General features: G+C 43.0%; 2 protein-coding genes across 3 annotated transcripts in view; one reads left to right on the top strand and one right to left on the bottom strand.

The window, feature by feature from the left end:
• Positions 1-7,439, top strand: part of LOC120881455 (NFKB activating protein) — a 19,447-nt gene extending 12,008 nt beyond the window's left edge. The window contains exon 9 of the mRNA XM_040265158.1: positions 3,490-7,439. Coding sequence (XP_040121092.1) covers positions 3,490-3,664 — 175 coding nt within the window. The 3' untranslated portion in view covers positions 3,665-7,439. The remainder of the gene's footprint in view (positions 1-3,489) is intronic.
• Positions 5,022-19,453, bottom strand: AKAP14 (A-kinase anchoring protein 14). Of its 2 annotated transcripts, XM_040265160.1 has the most exons (6): positions 19,347-19,437; positions 16,073-16,239; positions 15,897-15,988; positions 10,476-10,655; positions 7,957-8,009; positions 5,022-7,203 (listed from the first exon to the last, which is right to left on the bottom strand). In XM_040265160.1, exons 1-6 carry the CDS (start codon positions 19,373-19,375, stop codon positions 7,074-7,076), a joined length of 651 nt encoding a protein of 216 aa, XP_040121094.1. In that variant the 5' UTR covers positions 19,376-19,437; the 3' UTR covers positions 5,022-7,073. The 2 variants fall into 2 exon arrangements, with proteins under 2 accessions (XP_040121094.1, XP_040121095.1); XM_040265161.1 differs by lacking the exon at positions 7,957-8,009 and having other exon boundaries at positions 6,998-7,203; positions 19,347-19,453.

Raw genomic sequence — 19,453 nt, 5'->3', positions numbered from 1 at the left:
TCATCAGAACATCTTAAAATAAGTGAAAAGACAAGTTGGGATAAGATCTTGTAATACAACTGATAAAGAGTCAGTACTGAGAGTATTTAAAGAATTTCTGTAAACAAAAGGAAAGTGAGAAAATTATACGAACAGGCATTTGTCAGAAGAAAGAAATATATGGCTACACATAAATAGATGTTCGTGATCTTGATCAGATCATGAACTCCTTATTGCCAAATTCAGACTTAAATTGAAGAAAGTAGGGAAAACCACTAGACCATTCAGGTATGACCTAAATCAAATCCTTTATACTATACAGTGGAAGTGAGAAATAGATTTAAGGGACTAGATCTGATAGACAGAGTGCCTGATGAACTATGGACGGAGGTTTGTGACATTGTACAAGAGACAGGAATCAAGACCATCCCCAAGAAAAAGAAATGCAAAAAGCAAAATGGCTGTCTGAGGAGGCCTTACAAATAGCTGTGAAAAAAAGAGAAGTGAAAAGCAAAGGAGAAAAGGAAAGATATACCCATTTGAATGCAGAGTTCCAAAGAATACCAAGGAGAGATAAGAAAGCCTTCCTCAGCGATCAATGCAAAGAAATAGAGGAAAACAATAGAATGGCAAAGACTAGAGATCTCTTCAAGAAAATTAGAGATACCAAGGGAACATTTCATGCAAAGATGGGCTCAATAAAGTACAGAAATGGTATGGACCTAGCAGAAGCAGAAGATATTAAGAAGAGGTGGCAAGAATACACAGAAGAACTGTACAAAAAAGATCTTCACAACCCAGATTATCACGATGGTCTGATCGCTCACACTCACCTAGAGCCAGACATCCTGGAATGTGAAGTCAAGTGGGCCTTAGGAAGCATCACTACGAACAAAGCTAGTGGAAGTGATGCAATTCCAGTTGAGCTATTTCAAATCCTAAAAGATGATGCTGTGAAAGTGCTGCCCTCAATATGTCAGCAAATTTGGAAAGCTCAGCAGTGGCCACAGGACTGGAAAAGGTCAGTTTTCATTCCAATCCCAAAGAAAGGCAATGCCAAAGAATGCTCAAACTACCGCACAATTGCACTCATCTCACATGCTAGTAAGGTAATGCTCAAAATTCTCCAAGCCAGGCTTCAGCAATTCGTGAACACAGCAATTCGTGGACTTGCAGATGTTCAAGCTGGTTTTAGAAAAGGCAGAGGAACCAGAGATCAAATTGCCAACATCCTCTGGATCATCACAAAAGCAAGAGAGTTCCAGAAAAACATCTATTTCTGCTTTATTGATTATGCCAAAGCCTTTAACTGTGTGGATCACAATAAACTGTGGAAAATTCTGAAAGAGATGGGAATACCAGACCACCTGACCTGCCTCTTGAGAAACCTGTATGCAGGTCAGGAAGCAACAGTTAGAACTGGACATGGAACAACAGACTGGTTCCAAATAGGAAAAGGAGTATGTCAAGGCTGTATATTGTCACCCTGCTTATTTAACTTCTATGCAGAGTACATCATGAGAAATGCTGGGCTGGAAGAAGCACAAACTGGAATCAAGATTGCCAGGAGAAATATCAAAAACCTCAGAGATGCAGATGACACCACCCTTATGGCAGAAAGTGAAGAAGAACTAAAGAGCCTCTTAATGAAAGTGAAAGAGGAGAGTGAAAAAGTTGGCTTAAGGCTCAACATTCAGAAAACGAAGATCATGGCATCCAGTGCTATCACTTCATGGGAAATAGATGGGGAAACAGTGGAAACAGTGGCTGACTTTATTTTGGGGGGCTCCAAAATCACTGCAGATGGTGACTGCAGCCATGAAATTAAAAGACGCTTACTCCTTGGAAGGAAAGTTATGACCAACCTAGACAATATATTAAAAAGCAGAGACATTACTTTGTCAACAAAGGTCCGTCTAGTCAAGTCTATGGTTTTTCCAGTAGTCATGTATAGATGTGAGAGTTGGACTGTCAAGAAAGCTGAGCACAGAAGAATTGATGCTTTTGCACTGTGGTGTTGGAGAAGACTCTTGAGAGTCCCTTGGACTGCAAGGAGATCCAACCAGTCCATCCTAAAGGAGATCGGTCCTGGGTGTTCATTGGAAGGACTGATGTTGAAGCTGAAACTCCAATACTTTGGCCACCTCATATGAAGAGTTGACTCATTGGAAAAGACTCTGATGCTGGGAAGGATTGGGGGCAGGAGAAGGGGACGACAGAGGATGAGACAGCTGGATGGCATCACCAACTCAATGGATTTGAGTCTGAGTGAACTCCGAGTGTTGGTAATGGACAGCGAGGCCTGGCGTACTGTGATTCATGGGGTCGCAAAGAGTCTGACATGACTGAGCAACTGAACTGAACTAAACTGAAAAAGATGTTCATAATCATTGGAAATGGAAATCAACTTATGGACATATGGTTTTACATCCATTCAATAGAAGTTCAAAGTTCTAACAACTGCAAGCATTTGATAGGATGTGGGTCTATAGGATCTCTTAAGTATTGCTAGTGGTGGTATACATTGGTAACAACCATTCTGGAAAACAGTCTGATGTTGTCTTGGAAAGTTGAGCATTCACATAGTTTATGACCCAGCAATTCCATACCTGTGTACCTAAGAGGTTCTTTCCCATGTACCAGGAGATGTGTATATGGATGTTTACCACAGCATTATTCATACAGCACTTTCTGTTCCAGATCAATTCCTCTACTCACTGTACGCTGAGCAACATAAATACATTGTCATCTCCTTGACTCCTTGACCTGCCACTCCCCCACCTTGACACTAACCTGAAATGAGTCTCCCCTCTTCGCCTTACTCATTTTGCTCTGTTTTTCTAGGCGTAGTTCAAGCTTCATCTGTAATTGATTGTGAAGGTTTGCATACATACACACAAAGGCAGCAGGTTTTCGTGACATTTTCCTTCTAAATAAGCAGACCTTTTGAAGACGATCTACGAGTTTCCCTTTCACAGAGCCTATACTTTCCTGATTTGGCCCTTGGGCTAAAATCCCTTCTTTCTTTTCTGTGAGCTGCTACTGGATTCTAAGGAAGTTAAATCCACCCACAAAACATCCAAAGATTCAGTTGTAGATTTAAACCTAGTTTTTTTGGTTATAGGATAAATTAGAACTCTGAAGAAGTTCTACCAGCTAGATGACAACTTAAATCTTATCTGTCCAACTATCAAGTCTGCACACCACTTAAGAAGTTTAATAATTTGCCTGTTTGCTTGTCTTACTGGAAACAACAGAACTAGACTTATGCCCTTAGAATTTGAAATTAATAACTTCACTCTATTGACAGAACCTCAGAGATCATTATTTACGTACTAGAAATTAATCAAAGGACATGTCAGCGGATAAAATGAATGATCCTTGGAAAATCTAACCCATTAGAGAAAGTTTCTATTTGTTAGCATTTTAAATCAACCACTCTGTATTAGGAAAGGAAGCACTATGAGAATAACTACTGAGAAATTAAGCCAAAAATACAATTATCTCCAGGCATCGCCGAATGGAAGCTGTGCGTCTGCGAAAAGAGAACCAGATCTATAGTGCTGATGAAAAGAGAGCCCTTGCATCCTTTAACCAAGAAGAGAGACGAAAGAGAGAAAACAAGATCCTGGCCAGTTTTCGAGAGATGGTATACAGAAAAACTAAAGGGAAAGAGGACAAATAAGGATTTTCTGATTGTTCATCAGACGTTTTTAACAACAAAAAAGAAAGTTTGGGTTCCATATATACACACAAAAAAAGGTTATGATCTGAAAAAGCTTTACAGTGCTACTGTGCCTTCTATTTAATTCTTTCAGTCCTATAAAAAAGCTGCATATTGATATAACTTTAGCAAGCTCTTTGGGATATTTTGGATTAACCAAAACAACTTTCTGGTTTAAAAATCCAAATTATGAGTGAAATTCTACTGTGTTGGGGGAGGAGGCATTGAGAGAAAGTGCTGGTGAAATGAGGAACTGAACTCTTACATTATGGGACAGTGCTGCCACAAGTTCTACATGATGCCCACCCCAACTGAACTTGTGGAAGTTATCATTCCTCTATGTTGAATGTCATAAAGGGACTTGATAGAAACATACAGGAGGCCACTTTTGTTAACAGAAAGAAGGCATGGCTGAAAAAAAGCAAATTTAGAATTTGAAGATTGACTTGTTTATTACAATATGTTGTCTGCTCTGGAAATAATGTATTTCGATTTTAGTCCTTACCTCCACCCCCAGACCAACCAACAGACCAAACAGCAAACTAACCCACAGACTTACTGAACTGAAAATGTGAACATTAAGTTTAAAATTCTTAACAGGTTACTTAAGAATGGCTCTTTCAAATATAAAATATTGGGAAGTCCATTGTGTAAATATAAGTACATTATTTCCATCTGAACTGTGTTTAGATCATTATTTGAACACTGTAAATGAATAGGAATCAATAATCAGGAGTTTAATAAGGAAAAATATAATGAATCATTGCTTTAACTTCATTATGTCATAAGGATGAAGATAATGTGATATTAAAGTTTTTTTATGTCTGTACTTCATGTAAATGCGGATTTCAGTTTAAACATTCTTAAACTTTTCAGTTTCTCTTTTACATCTGTCATTCAGGTTAACTTCTCACTTTATCACTTTTTTATGGCTACTGTTGACTTTTGACTTTGGGAAAAATGAAAAATTCTGGGACTGTGAGATCATGATCTTTTTCTTCCCTCCTTTTGTTTAAGTTTAGTTGTTAAGACATAGGAGGGAAATGGGAAGGGGATAGTAGAAGTTTTGTCTGTTTTTGTTAAGGTTGTTTTGAACTGCATTATTATGTGCCTAAGACAAGTATAAATTATCTGAATGATGGGGAATTTCAGACTCTGCTGTTATAAAATGCCCTCTCTCTTTATAAGCTAACTTCCCAGATGACTCAAATGGTAAAGAGTCTGCCTGCAATGCAGAAGACCTGGGTTCGATCCCTGAGTTAGGAAGATCTGGAGAAGGGAATGGCAAGCCACTCCAGTATTATAATAGTTGAAAGGATTTTTTTAAGTTTTAAAACAAAACAGTGAAAGTATACTTGATATACTTTATTAAAGTATAGATAAAAAATTTACTACTTAACATATATTCTAGGAAAATATCTACCTTTAACCCACAATTAATGAACTAAACAGCCAGTTGGCACGTGGCAACATTTATGATGCCTGAATTTGAAGTGATTGTGATTTATCATCATTGTTGCCTAGCCTAATCTATTATTTCCAAAAGTTGAAACTAGGTCCCAAATTTGTGAGTCATAATCGGTTCATTTCCCTGTGTAATAAAACATACATTTTTATTTCCCATTTAAAAACTTTATTCTCAGGAATTCCCCAATAGTCCAGTGGTGAGGACTCTGTGCTTTCACTGCCGAGGGCCCAAGTGCAGTCCCTTGTCAGGGAACTGAGATGCCACAAACTGCAAAAGGGGGCCACATTTTTTAAAAATTTTGTTCTCTTAAGAACATTAGTTTTTGTTACTAGTTCCTAGAGACTGAATGGGGTTGTTCTCTGATTTTCATTCAGCAGGCAAGGCAGTTTAAATGCAACAGTTGTTAAAAACTTTTTATTTTGTATTGGACTATAGCTGATTAACAATGTCATGATAGTTTCTGGTGGACAGCAAAGGGGCTCAGCCATACATAAACATGTATTCATTCTTCCCCAAATTCCCCTCCCATCCAGCCTGCCACATAACATTGAGCAGAGTTCCCTGTGCTATACAGTAGTCCTTGTTGGTTATCCATTATGAAATATAGCAGTGTATATGTGTCAATTCCAAACTCCCTAACCCTTACCCCCATCCTTCCCCCAAATGTAACAATTTTGTGATATGTGAATATTATGAATTTCCATTGGATTCTCCTGTATCCTCCACAGAGTAGATACTCAATAAATGCTTATTGAGTAAATGAAAGAAAATATATTAATTTATTTCAGAATTTTATCATATCTTTCATTAAGATTTTTTCAGGAAAGATCTGCCAAAGAATAGCTTTGGTAGCATATTCTTTGGGAAAGAAGAGGGAAGAATAAAAGGGCTAAGAGTATTTTATTTTCAGCCCATTAGAATTACTGCTTCAAACTGTGTTTTAGTCACCTGAGCCATAAGTCAAATGGGAGGGCTGTTGTATTTGAAATATATTTTTTTGTTCTCCAAGTAGACTTACCTAGTTCTCCCACCTCCTCACCTGTTGCTCTGATAAGATTTTTCCCTCCTTTTCAGTTTATTTCACAAATGTAACAGTTGAAGAAGAAGAAATAAAAATTACCCACAGTTTTACCCCATCAATTGTCTTTAGTATTCTGTGTTCCTTTCCAGTGCTTATCTACATAAATACGTATTCTGATATACCTGTAAGTAATCACTCGTAATTTTGTCTTTGATGCTTTAAAATCTTGCAGCCAGGCAAGACAGCTTCACAGGGATGGTAGGAACAAATGATCTGGTGTGAGGATGGAAGAAGGCCAGAAATAGTAAGGGTGGTGATTGAACCGTCCCTGTTTCATCAAGCCAATCCTCAAGCCACCCTGGTGCCATCACAGTTGTGACGCTGTGTTGTGGTAGGTAGCATGCCCAGTTGCAGAATTTCAGAATGTATTGTGTAACAATGAGGCTTAACTTGCATTAAATAAAGGGAACTGTGAGTAGGGAAACCCTTCAGACTGGTTATATTATGAGCTGTAGAACTGTTGCCATTTTACTGTTCCCCAGTTGTGCCCATGAAAGGTATGTTCAGGCTGGAGACTCAGGCTCAAATGGGGGAACAAAGAGCCAAGGACCAATCTCAGTTTGGTCTGACAGGTGAATGTTATCTACTCCCTAAACTCAGCTTTTGTATCTGAAAGACTCTGAGCAATACAGATAGTGACAGGAAAAACCTTTTAGAAAATAGAAGACAACTTAGTGGTTACTCTGCTAATGTAATGGAAGTTGCCAACTGGAAAATGAATGCAAAGAAAAACAATGCAGCTAGATTGTGTGCCACAAATTTATTATTCAATAAATATTCTGTGGTTTGATGTACAGCATCATATTTTCAATATGCTCTGATTAGAAATCTCCTAAAATATTCTGGAAGATTCCAATACTGTTGAATTGGAAGATATTTGGATTCATTAAAACATATTTGGCCTCAATAATGTCTCTTAGCCATTTTTCTCGAAAGCGAATCTCTCCTGGTCTGCAGAGGAGGAAAAACAAACACAACAAAAGCTTTTAAAGGGAAAGAAAACACTGAGCCAGGGATCCATTGATTCCCTGTTTACTCTGTTACAATTCCTAATGAGCAAAATGCCTTTTGGGGGTGGAGGCAAAGATTGTCTCCATTCCTTAGGCCCCGTCAATAAAAGGGTGAGTTTATATGTAAAGATTCTGTAAGAGACCTGCTGTACAAATAAAAGGAATCATTGAATATTATTTATGAGTGAGTTCCACGTGATTGTGAAGTTTCCCATTGAAACAATAGACGGGACCTGCTTTGGCCACACCCTACTCCAGCAACTAACCTCAAGTTGTTAGTCACTGAAAAGCAAGACATTACAGATAAAATCCATTTTCTAGAATAAAAGCAGAATCTTACTTTCAGCCCATCTTAATGGAGTAGGTGGTCCAAAGAAGAAAAGTGACCATTACATAAATTATCTGTCACTGAGGGCTTCCCAAGGTAGCTCAATGGTAAAGAATCTGCCTGAAATGCAAGAGACTCAGGTTCAATCCCTGGGTTGGGAAGATCCCTGGAGAAAGATTTCCCAGTATTCTTGCCTGGGAAATCCCAAGGACAGAGGGGTCTGGGGGGCTACACTCCATGGGGTTGCAAAAGAGTGAGACATGATGTAGCAACTAAACAGCAGCAACAACAAAACAGGCCCGCTGGCTTCTTGGAGTGTGATGACCTTGTCCTACTACCCTTTTAAAATCTCTAAATTTTCTTTACCTGTGAACTAATGAATGACCCTCAAAGACATAAGAGACATCAATGGGTGTGTCCTAAGAGAAAAAGACAACTGTCAGCCAAGACCAGTCATACCAACTCATGATTCTTTACATTGCTACATGTATCCATAAGTATACTTCTTAATTTCTAGACTTCATCTTCCCTGTGAATTGGAGATCTGTGGGTGGTAGTTCTTTGTCACTTCAAACCTGTGTTCCCCCAAAAGATCTTTTAGGCAATAAATACCTTAAGAGTCTCCACAAAATTGAAAACAAGTCAGGGGAGGCTGTACTCTCATTACTAGGAGCATGAGGAAGTCATGTTCCTTCTTTACGTGGTCCAGTTTACTCAGCCAACAGAACCAACTTACCTTGTAGGGACAGCCTAAGAATGAAACCATATAGATGAACATGGTTCAAAGACATTTTAAAAATGTCTTTTACAGTTATAATTCTGTCTCAGTGACCCCCATCCAGTGTCCCCTCCAAAATTATACTTGGAATTCTGAGCCAGGCTCTTGCCAGCCCCAAGTCTTCTCTCTGCATGGTCTCATGTACCTCCAGCAGCCTCCCTTTCCAATCTTAGAGCTTGCCAGTTAGCAAGATAGCTGATGGTGGACTGTATGACCAGGAGAAAAGAGAACTCCTTGTAGTCTACCTCTTTAGATCACTCCAGGTTCCAAACTCTCCAAATAGGTAAGTTTGTACTAGGATAGGATAAATATAGGACATGGTTGGCTGACTATGGTGTGGTCATCTATAAAGCCTTAAGAGTCAGGAGAGCCTCAAATAGCTTGCGAAAGGATGAAGGCAAAGGGGAAGTAACACTTTTATGTCTCGTGTATTCCAGGCATCATGGTTAGTACCACCCTGGTTCTAAGGATCCTAACCCTGGATTCATGGGTGTCATTTGGACTCCTTTCACAGCAGCTGTCAACATATTTCATATTCACAGTCAACCTAGTGGTGACAAGCAGTCATTCCTTCAAACACTCAGTGCCAACTATTTGCCAGGTCTTGTTTTATAGCAGCAGCAAAAGCCCTGCCTTCATGGAGCTTACATTCTGGTGGGGTTGCAGAGTATAACAAGGTAAGAAATTACATAGACGATCAGAAGATGGTAAAGTATTAGGGAGGGAAGGAGGGTTCCAGTCAAAGAGAACAGCAAGTACGGAAACTGAGGTGGGACTCTACCTGGCTTATTTGAGGAGTAGCAAGATCAGAATGGCTGGACCAGAGTAAGTGAAGGGACAGGGGTAATGGGAAAGCAGAAATAACAAGGGACCAGATCATACAAGGGCTGTAGGCCCCTCACTACTCAGGGTGTCATCTGTGGATCTGTAGCATCAGCAGCTCCTGGGAGCTTCTTAGTAATGCAGAAGCTCAGACCTGCTCAATCTGAATCTTCCTTTTAACAAGATCCCTGAGTAATTCACATGCATTTTGAAGTTGGAGAAGCATGTTGGAACATTTGAGGTGTGACATAACTTCATTTTTCCAAGACTCCCTCTGGCTAGCTGAAAAGAGACAGGATGCAGGTAAAGGTGGAAGCAGAAAGACTGGCCAGAAGGCTATTGAAATAACTGGTGAGGGATGATGGTGTCTTGGCCCAAGGTGGTAGAGGTGCAGTAGGAAGAGAGGCTTGGATTGAGCGCCTACTTTGAAGGTAGGGCCAACAGGATTTCCTGATGGATGTGACTGAAAAAGAAGAGTCAAGGAATTTGACAGGGATTTTGGCCATCAGCTGAGATGAGGAAGACATAGGTAGGTCAGACTTTGAAAGGAAAGTCAGAAGTTCAGCTTTGGATACAGTAAGGGAGATGTTTAAATATCCAAGTGACAGAAGTCTGGTCTGGAGACAGAAATTTGGGAATCATAAGCTAGAGGTGAGGCTTCCCTGGTGGTGTAGTGGTTGAGAATCCTCCTGCCAATGCAGGGGACACAGGTTCAATCCCTGGTCCGGGAAGATTACACACGCTGCAGAGCAACTAAGCCCATGCACCCTAGGCCTGTGCTCCGCAATGAGAAGCCTGCACACCACAATGAAGAGTAGCCCCTGCTCACTGCAACTAGAGAAAGCTCACACATAGCAACAAAGACCCAATGCAGAAAAAATAAATGTTTTTTAAAAATAAGCTAGAAGTAGCATTTAAAGCCAGGAGACTGGATAAGATTGTGCAAGAAAAGAGGCTAGAGAAGATACCCAAAGGCTGAGTTTCAGGACATGCAAACATGAAGAGGTCAGTGAGAGAAGAGACCAAAGGACCAGTAGAGTAAACAGTGGTCAGTGAGGCAAGAGGAAAACTAGGAGAGAATGCTGTTCTAGAAGCCAAATGGAACATTTCACAGAGGAGAGCGTGATCAGTGATGGCAAGTGCTACAGATGGGCTCCACCAGATTGAAGACAGAAATATGACTGTTCAGTTTCACAAGGAAGGGGCCATCAATGGCCTTGACATGCGAAGTCTGTTCTCATTGAAGTCTCACTGAAGGGAACAGGGCAGCCAAGGAAGCGCTTACCAGAGGTTTGTTTTTGTTGACCTTGATGGTGAAGTACACACTGGCAGTGATTTGGGCTATGGGTCTCCGAGCAGTTGGGATGCTCCACCGTACGCAGTAGATGTAGTAGAAGCTGTGAAACACATCTTCCTTCCTTAAAAACTCTGTGTAGTGCTCCCAGCGGTCTTGATACTCCCAATTCTATTTCACAGGGGAAAAGAAAAAGCACACAGAGGAAGGAAAACAGACTTCTGTTCAAGTCCTCTCAGCGCACCCCAGCCTTTTTGGCACTAGGGACCAGTTTCGTGAACGACAGTTTTTCCACGGCCAGGGTGACAGGGATGGTTTGGGGCTGATTCAAGTGCATTACATTTATTGGGCCCTTTTATTTCTAATCTAATAGTGCCGCTGATCTGACTGGAGGTACCTTCCGGTCTGTAGCCCACATGTTGGGGACCCCTGCGATGAAGGCAGCACACAACAGTAGGGATTATAGCCCCACTTCTGGAACCCATTTCTAACCTTTTAGACCAGGGTTCAAACTACAGTCAACTCTCACTTATCTCCAAGGGTAGAGGAGAGAAAAGGTGGAGCTAAAATGGGAAATAAGCTAACAGTGCAGACATTGCTTGAGATTGGACTTTGGAGTGCAGGGGCTCACACTCAGGTGTGTGTACATACACACCACATGCATATCCACAGTGACTTCCTTCCGGACCCTTACTTGGAAGGCGAGTTTGGTTAATTGGCAGATAATTAGAAAGTGCTTAGAACATGTGTTCTGCTCACTCCAGGAGACCTGTGACTAGGAAGTAATAAGGCTGGGACTTCCCTGGTGGTCCAGTGGGTTAAGACTTCACCTTCCAATGCAGGGGGGTGCAGGTTCGATCCTTGGTAGGGGAGCTGAGATCCTACATGCCTCGTGGCCCAAAACATAAGACAGAAACAATATTGTAATAAATTCAATAGACTTTTTTAAAAATAAAAGGAAAGTGATGAGGCTGATTTCATCACCTATTTGGGAAAACCAGACTCACTTCATTGCAGCCCTAGGTGGTAAGTAAAATAAGGTCAGAAAAGGAATAGGTCAGGATCATCCAGATGGCTTGGAGAAGCTTCCCCCTCCAAAGCACACACCTTAATAACACCTCAAGTCCACACAAGTCACATTGCACCCTTGAGTCTTAGCACCAGGCCTTGAAAGCCGGAGATATTCATCAAGTTCAACCAAATCCCCTTGCTCTGTCTGTTGGGGCACAGAAAGCTTCCAAATTGGAAAAGATCCTAAATTAAGATGAAGGTCCACAGAAGGACAGGAGTAGGATTCTCTAACAATCCCAGTGATATCTATCAGAAGAGAGTTTGGGAGGAGATAGTAAAAAACTTCAGGGCTTCCTTTAAAAAAATAAATATTGGGACTTCCCTGCTGGTCCAGTGGTTAAGAATCCATCTCCCAATGCAAGGGACGTGGGTTTGATCCTTGATTGGGGAACTAAGATGCCACATGCTGCAAGGAACCTAACGCCTGTGCAACTGCATGCCACACGAAGAACCCGCATGCTGCAACAAAGACCCAGTGCAGACAAAATAATAATAAAAAGAAACAAAAACTGTAGGCTCGCCTTCTGCCTCAGCTGATTTTATTTCAAACTTATACCCAGTTGGCTGTTAGAGTTGGCCAGAGAGGAACATCAGACTCTAAATATCTTGAGATCAGGTCTGTGTGTTCTTACATAGATCATTATTCCTTTGAATTAAGGAGTTGACAGTCAACCCCCTATGAGGACCATTGGAGCATGCCTTTTATTTTCAACCTTTCTGTGTTATGCTTGATACACTTTTTTAGGCCTAATATTTAATGTCACAGAGACTTCTCTGATGGTCCAGTGGTTAAGACTACTTCCAATGCAGGGAGTGTGGTTCAGTCCCTGGTCAGCGACTAAGATCCCACATGCCTCTCAACGCAGCCAAAATTTTTTTAAAAATCTGTCACACGGTCACAGGCTCTGTAGCATTGGAGTGGTCCCTAAAGATCATCTAACAGAGCCCCTCGCTTTGCACATGAGGATCCCGGGACCTAGAAATAGGAAAGGACAAACAAAAACAGCTGGGACTGGGACCCGGGCTCCAAGGCAGCCAGCTCAGTGCTCTCTCCACCCCATCAGATGTCTCAGCTCTAGGATATTCTAAAGCGGGTTTAGAAACAGTAAATTCAGCTGTCTCCATCAAGCCAATCTTCCCATTTTTATCTCTATGCTGTGAGTGTGTGTTAGCCCATGTTTTGTCATTTTTACATAATTGATTTATATACTCACTTCCAGGAAAATAGTATCTCATTGTGCTATTCTGCCATGGATGGCTTAGACAATTACAGACTATTGACACTCAACAGGCACCTGGAAGTATATGCACAAAACTGTTATCCCTGGTAAGTGACATCTGAGGGAGTAGAACTGGATATTGTGGGGTTAGGAGGGGGTTTTCATTGTCTACTTTGTGTCTTTTTGCTCACTGAGTTTTTTTTTAAATAATGATATCTTAATTTTATTTTGAAAATATTGTGTGTGATAGGCATGAGGAATTTTCCAGGTTTTCTTGTATAAAGAACTTCTTTGTGTATTCTTGGGACTTCTTGGTGGTCCAGTGGTTAAGACTCCATGCTGCCAATGCTGGAGGCATGCGTTCAATCCCTGGTCAGAGGACTAAGATCCCACATGCCATGAAGTGCACCAAAAGATAAATATAAATTTAAAATAAAACTTTTAAAGAACTGTTTTTTGTGTTCTTGTTACCACATTGCATTGCTGAAGAAAATAAACCAGTTATGCCCACTGGTAGTGTATAAGTGTACCCGTTCCCTCCCCACAAACATACAAGCCTTCTGATACCAGATTGAATCATTCTTATTCACATTGTAATACCTTAAAATCTTTTGAATTTGCATTTTTCATTGATAGTAAACTATTATTTTTGGCATCAAAAAGGACTCTTCCTATTATGGTGAGAAAAGTATATCAGATAGACCTACAGTCAAAACTTCATTTTGCTGATTAATCAGAAAGACTGGACAAATTGCCCAACCTCTCTGACCCTCGGTTCATCATCTGTAAAATGGGTACACTGAGGTTTGTTGTGAGGATTAAATGAGATAATGCATGTGAAGTGCTTAGTGGTGCTTGGCACATTGCAGTGCTTGCTCAGTAAATGGTAATAACTCCTAATTTGCCATCCTCTGGTGTGTGGTGAACTAAGAAATCTTCAGTAAGCTTGAGAAAGCGCTCCATTAGAAATGCCTCGCACTTAGATGGTAGACTTTACTTCTAGAGCTTGCTGCATTAGTAGGACTGGAAATGGTGGTTTTATGTCAGGAGTTACATAGAGCTTCTAGCTTTTCCATCACCTTCTACTTTCTAATTTGTCTCTGTCCTCAAAACAGTCCTACCAATGAGTAAGACAAATACTTTGACTTAGCTTTTCATCTGTGAGTAAATAATGGCACAGAGAATGTCTGTTCATATATTCAACACATATTTATAGAGCAGCTACCCTGGTGACTCAGCTGGTAAAGCATCTGCTTGCAATGCCGGAGACCTGGGTTTGATCCCTGGGTTGGGAAGATCTCCTGAAGAAGGGAACGGCTACCCATTCCAGTATTCTGGCCTGGAGAATTCCATGGACTATACAGTCCATGGGGTCACAAAGAGTCGGACATGACTGAGCGCCCTTCACTTTCACTACTATGTACCTGACCTTTCTAAGGCCTGGTGACATGACAGTGAACAAAAATCTCTGCCCTCATGGACCATGTGTTCTGATGGCGGATAAAAGGCAATAGGGTAAATAAAATCTAATATCCTAGATAGAGCTGAGTTCTGATGGAAAAGAAAGAAGTCAGAGGAGAAATGGGTGCAATTTTAAATCAGGTGGCGGGGAAAGGCCTCTGAGCATAAGGCGTCTTAACAAAGACCTGAAGAGGGGGAAAACATGACCCATGAGAGTAGATCTCAGGGGAGAGGGAACAGCAAGTGCAGAGACCCTGAGGTGGGAGCATGCCTGGCAGTTGAACTGCAAGTATAACTTGAGTGAGAAAGGTGACCAGGGAGAAGGTGGTAGATGAGGGGGTCTGAGCAGTCAGTTGGGAGGAGGTGGGGATGGAGACTCGGATCACATGGGGCCCTGTAGCCCAGGCAGGACTGACTTTTAGCCTTTCACTCAGGACCAGTAGGATCTCCAGAGGCACGTTTTCCTGCTTGTTCTCTGTCCCATTCAGTCTGATGCATAAGCCCTGGGTGCAGCAGGCAGAACCTTTGGCCCAAACCCAAATGGGAGATGTTCTCCGAGTGGGAAGGCCCAAGGGGAACCAGAACTTGGCACAATTTGTCTTCATTGTGTTCCTGGTACCCCTTGCAATGGCAACAGCAGTCGTGCCGCTGGATCACAAATGGAGGGTGTGGAGTCCTGAACCCCTGACCTTTCCTCTTTCCCACTTGACTGGTGCCTTCCTGGGCCTGGGAAAGTGCCCTTAGGCCAGAAGGCTTGGATGGACTGACCAGAGGAACAGACACAGCTGGACACTTCTTCCAGGCTCTGGGAGTTTGCCTCCACCAGTTTCAACTGCTTTCTCTTCCAAGGAAATAGAGCAAGTAGGGGTTACAGACCAGTCTTCTTCCTCCACCCTGCCAGTACACAAAGCAACCCAGGGCCTTCTCCCCAGAGCTGCCAGGATAAGCCCCACAAATAGGTCAGAACCAGGACCAGGAAGAAAAAGAAAAGGAGTTAGGAGCATGTGCATCTGACTGTACAGTGAATACATTCCAGAGCTAAGGCAAAACGCCTTGTGATCTCTCTACATCCTCTCTGTTAACATGAGAACTCTAGAGCTGGGACTACAGCACCCCTGTTTTTAGAGAGGCGTCTCCCTCCTTAGAAGGGCTTCCCCAGGGGCTCAGAGGTAAAGAATCTGCCTGCCAATGCAGGAGACGCAGGTTCAATCCCTGGTTTGGGAAGATCCCCTGGAGGAGGGAATGGCAACCCACTCCCATAATCTTGCCTGGGAAATCCCCGTGGGCAGAGGAACCAGTGGGCTACAGTCCACAGGATTGCACAAGTCAGACACAACAACTAAACAACAATTCCTTCTTAGGCCATTAGGCCCCCATTTGGGGCAGTGGCATGGGAAAATTGCTTAGCTGAGAATCTGATTTTCTTAGGGAAGTGTACGGTAAAGACAATACAAACACTGGGAATACGATTGTGCTGTTCACCTTCAAAGACTATCCCATCTTGATTTTGAAATCCAGATGAGACAGTTTTTGTTTATTCAAGTTGCCTGTGGTATCATCACTTAGGCTTTCTAGCAGGACTTCCAACTTTTCATCAAACAGGAGCCTTTTTGTCATTCTTCACCCTTGTGTGCAAAGCTGGAGTGGCCAAAGGACTTACCAAAACAAACTCCTCAACTTGTTGACGGCCCTTTTCTTCTGTGAATTCACCATGGGTGATCCAGTCGATATTTTTGACAGGGTTTTCAGCTTCTGCAAACAAAGTATGAATGTATTAGTTACTTCCTAGTGGAGCATTACCTAATGAGACCATAGGGACCCAGACAGGTTTACTACCTTCTGCAGATTTGACAGCAGCAGTGATGGCATCCTTGGCTAAAGTTAGAGCTATTTTTGTTATATCTTGAGGGTCTTCTGTAGCCATCGCCTGGCTGGTAGAAGCTTTATCTTCATTTGCTTCCTTCTCAAATTTGACATTTTTGGTCACATTCATTTTCTTTTCACTGGAAAAAAAAACTCAAGAAGTTACTTTGTGTGTGTGTGTGTGTGTCCATGCCTGTACAAACTCATCTTAAGTACAGACTATCTCTTGAAGAATCACAAGACACAGGAAACGGTTGTTGCCTATAGAGAGGGTATTAGGTGTTAGGGTAGGAGGGGTCTTGCTGTTTATCTTCTGTGCCTGGATGCTGAGATCCACTATTCCTGAAAACCAAGGATTTTCTGATTCTCATAACCATGAAGACTTAAGTCAAGGAAGGTGTAGCCAACTGATTCCTAACTTCCTTATAGTTCTAACAGTATTGATTTCTAGTTGAGTCTTTATTAGAACTTCAACCCCCAGGTTTCCCTGGTGGCTCAGTGGTAGAGAATCCGGCTGCTAATGCAGGAGATGTAGGTTCAGTCCCTGATCTGGGAAGATCCAACATGCCGCGGAGCAACTAAGCTCCTGTGTTACAACTATTGAGCCTGTGCTGTAGAGCACAGGAGCTGCAACTACTGAGCCCATGTGCTGCAACGACCGAAGGCCCTAGAGCCTGTGCTCTGCAACGAGAAGCCACCACAATGCCCGTGCACTGCAACAAAGAGCCCCCCCTTGCAGCAACTAGAGAAAGCCTGTGCAGCAACGAAGACCCAGCACAACCAAAAATAAATAAATAAAATTATAAAATAACAACAACAACTTCAAATCCTGCTTTAGGCTACTGAGGGCATGTGGCTCTTTGAAGATAAAGTGAATTAAAAGGATTCAAGGCAGTATGGTAGAGGAGGGGTTTGCTTTTCAGTTTTTTTCCTCTTGGATTTCCCAGATATGCAATTATCTGTCAGAAACTATCTTTTCTTTTGCCATCTCTTTCCCTGCAATATATAAGTGTTAGCTTTGGGTAACACTTCCAGAAAAATGGAAGGGAAACGAGACAGTGGCTTCTTTTGCTTCAGGCTTCAAGGGGTGTGCTTTTTGGTGTGGCACCAGTAAGTATGATGCTGGCCCAGAGCTTGAAATTTGTTAAGAAAATATTTGTCTGCCATGGGGTCACTAAGAGTCGGACACGACTGGGCGACTTCACTTTCACTTTTCACTTTCATGCTTTAGAGAAGGAAATGGCAACCCACTCCAGTATTCTTGCCTGGAGAATCCCGGGGACGGGGGAGCCTGGTAGGCTGCTGTCTCTAGAGTCGCACAGAGTTGGACACGACTGAAGCAGCTTAGCAGCAGCAGCAGCTCCTATTTTAGTAAGATGTTTGTGTGTGTTACTCACTTGGTCATGTCTGACTCTTTGCGACCCCATGGACTATAGCCCACCAGGCTCCTCTGTCCATGGAATTCTCCAGGCAAGAATACTGGAGTGGGTTGCCATGTCCTTCTCCATGGGATCTTCCCGACCCAGGGATCAAAGCCACGTCTCCTGCATTGTAGGCAGATTCTTCACCATCTGAACCACCACGGAAGCCCAAGATGTTTGTAAGAGATAATTAAAATTTTCCAAGTGTGTTTAACACTTATCCAGATTGTAGAAATTAGTTATTAGTATTGTAAAGGGTTCATCACAGAGCTAAAAGTCTTTGAACATTTTCCATCTTTTTCCCTTGAGTCTTAGAGTCTTTCTTTCCCTGCTATGCTGAAGTCTCCTCACTGAGGTGCACTCACTTCTAGCGTAGTTATAAACCCCATGCAGGCAATCCCTGCTTGGCCAGTGCTGCCTGAAAGTGGCTCTCTCGCTCCTAAGGAAGCTATTTATTTCTCTATAAATAGCAACTCCCAATTTGGGGGGTTTAATGTGCCTCATTCCATTTAGCTCTCAGCATGGCTGTGAGATCATGTCTGGACACCTATCTTATGCCTTCCAAGCCCACTTTCCCCACTTCCCCTGCTCTCTAGCTGGGAACACTGAACTGCCAGGACTGTAACAGTGGGCTGTCCGTGCCCTCTGGCTTCCAGGAGGTGCCACACAATGGGGAGATCAGGCTGAAAGGAGAGTGAGCTGCAGGCAGGTATTCCCCTGGGGCTCTCCACCTCCCGGGTCACCCCTGACTGGCTGCATGGAGGAGGTGGCCACCAGTCCCAGGGCAGCTCGCTCACTTCTCAGTCTGGTGAGGGTAACCATCCTCTCCCTCAACATCATGGCCCCACTGTTACCAGCCCCAAGGAGCCGTCCTCACCCTCCTTTCCCTACCCTCTGCCCATACCTTTGTAAATATTCCCTTTACTTAACCCTTCTCTCTGACTTTCTGTATGCCAGCAGTTTCCCCACTGGGGCCCTGAATCATAAAAAGGACTCTAGTTACCACATGAACCAGGAAGCCAACCTCACACCAGGCCATCCCGCTCCACAGCCTGCCTCTTCTCCACCCTGCCTCCTTCCTCCCCTCCACGCTTCACAATGAGTGATGACCTCATCACTGTGAGCCTCTTTCAAGAAGGTCATCCTTTGTTCCCCTTCTGGATGTCATCACTGGTCCCAGGCTGTGGTGGGTGCTGTACTAGGCAACCCAGCTCCCCTGGGTGCAGTGGAGGGGTGGACAGGGTCATCCTTTGGGGGGAAATGGAATCTTCCCAGGCAGCCTATCCTAGAGTAAGGAGGGACTGAAGGGTCAGGGTAAGGGTGTCTGGAGGCCCTTAGCCCTCAAGAACTAGCTCTCCCACCCTGAGGCCCATGCCAATTTGGCCAAAGCAATTTGTCATAAACCCCATCCAGCAACGTGATCCTTCAGAAAATGGCCCATTTGGCTACTTGGTCATTTGGTGACTTGACTTTCAGTAAATTGCCTCTTGATGAATTTACTGGAAGCCAAATCTGTGCCCTTCAAACCCACCAAATTAGCAGGGGCCTTGTCTATAGAAGGACCCCAGGAACCCTGTGCTCCAGTGGGGAGCAGGGCTCAGGAGGCAGTTCCCATCTTATCCTCACATGCCTGTGGACCACCGACCCAAAGCCTCCCTCCCACCGGCCTCTTCTAGCCCTTTCTCTCCCTCCCCTTCCTAATGAGCGGCCAGAAGGCAGAATGGCTATGAAGGGTTGGGGTCAAGTTTGAGGTGTGAGTGACAAATGGAGAAAACAAGTGCAGGCCCCTTTTGCAGAGCCCTCCCACCCTTTATAACCCTCAATACCTGAGTGACTGGATCCTCGGATCCTGCATCCTCGTATGAAACAGCAGTGGCCCAGGAAGCCTCAGAAAGAGTCGCTGGGCAGCTTTTCCCCAGGCTTTCCGGCTGGA

This window comes from Oryx dammah, unplaced genomic scaffold (genome assembly GCF_014754425.2).
Source record: "Oryx dammah isolate SB20612 unplaced genomic scaffold, SCBI_Odam_1.1 HiC_scaffold_23, whole genome shotgun sequence".
NCBI classification, from domain to species: Eukaryota; Metazoa; Chordata; class Mammalia; order Artiodactyla; family Bovidae; genus Oryx; species Oryx dammah.
This window is presented reverse-complemented; position numbering and strand designations above follow the sequence as displayed.

What these genes read in the sequence shown, in the direction of transcription:
- AKAP14 (XM_040265160.1), bottom strand. Translation starts at nt 19,375, where the DNA reads ATGCAGGATCCGAGGATCCAGTCACTCAG. An exon ending in TGCTGTCAAATCTGCAGAAG is followed by an intron (nt 15,989 to 16,072) that starts GTAGTAAACCTG and finishes CTTTGTTTGCAG; the next exon opens with AAGCTGAAAACCCTGTCAAA. An exon ending in TCAACAAAAACAAACCTCTG is followed by an intron (nt 8,010 to 10,475) that starts GTAAGCGCTTCC and finishes TTTTTCTCTTAG; the next exon opens with GACACACCCATTGATGTCTC.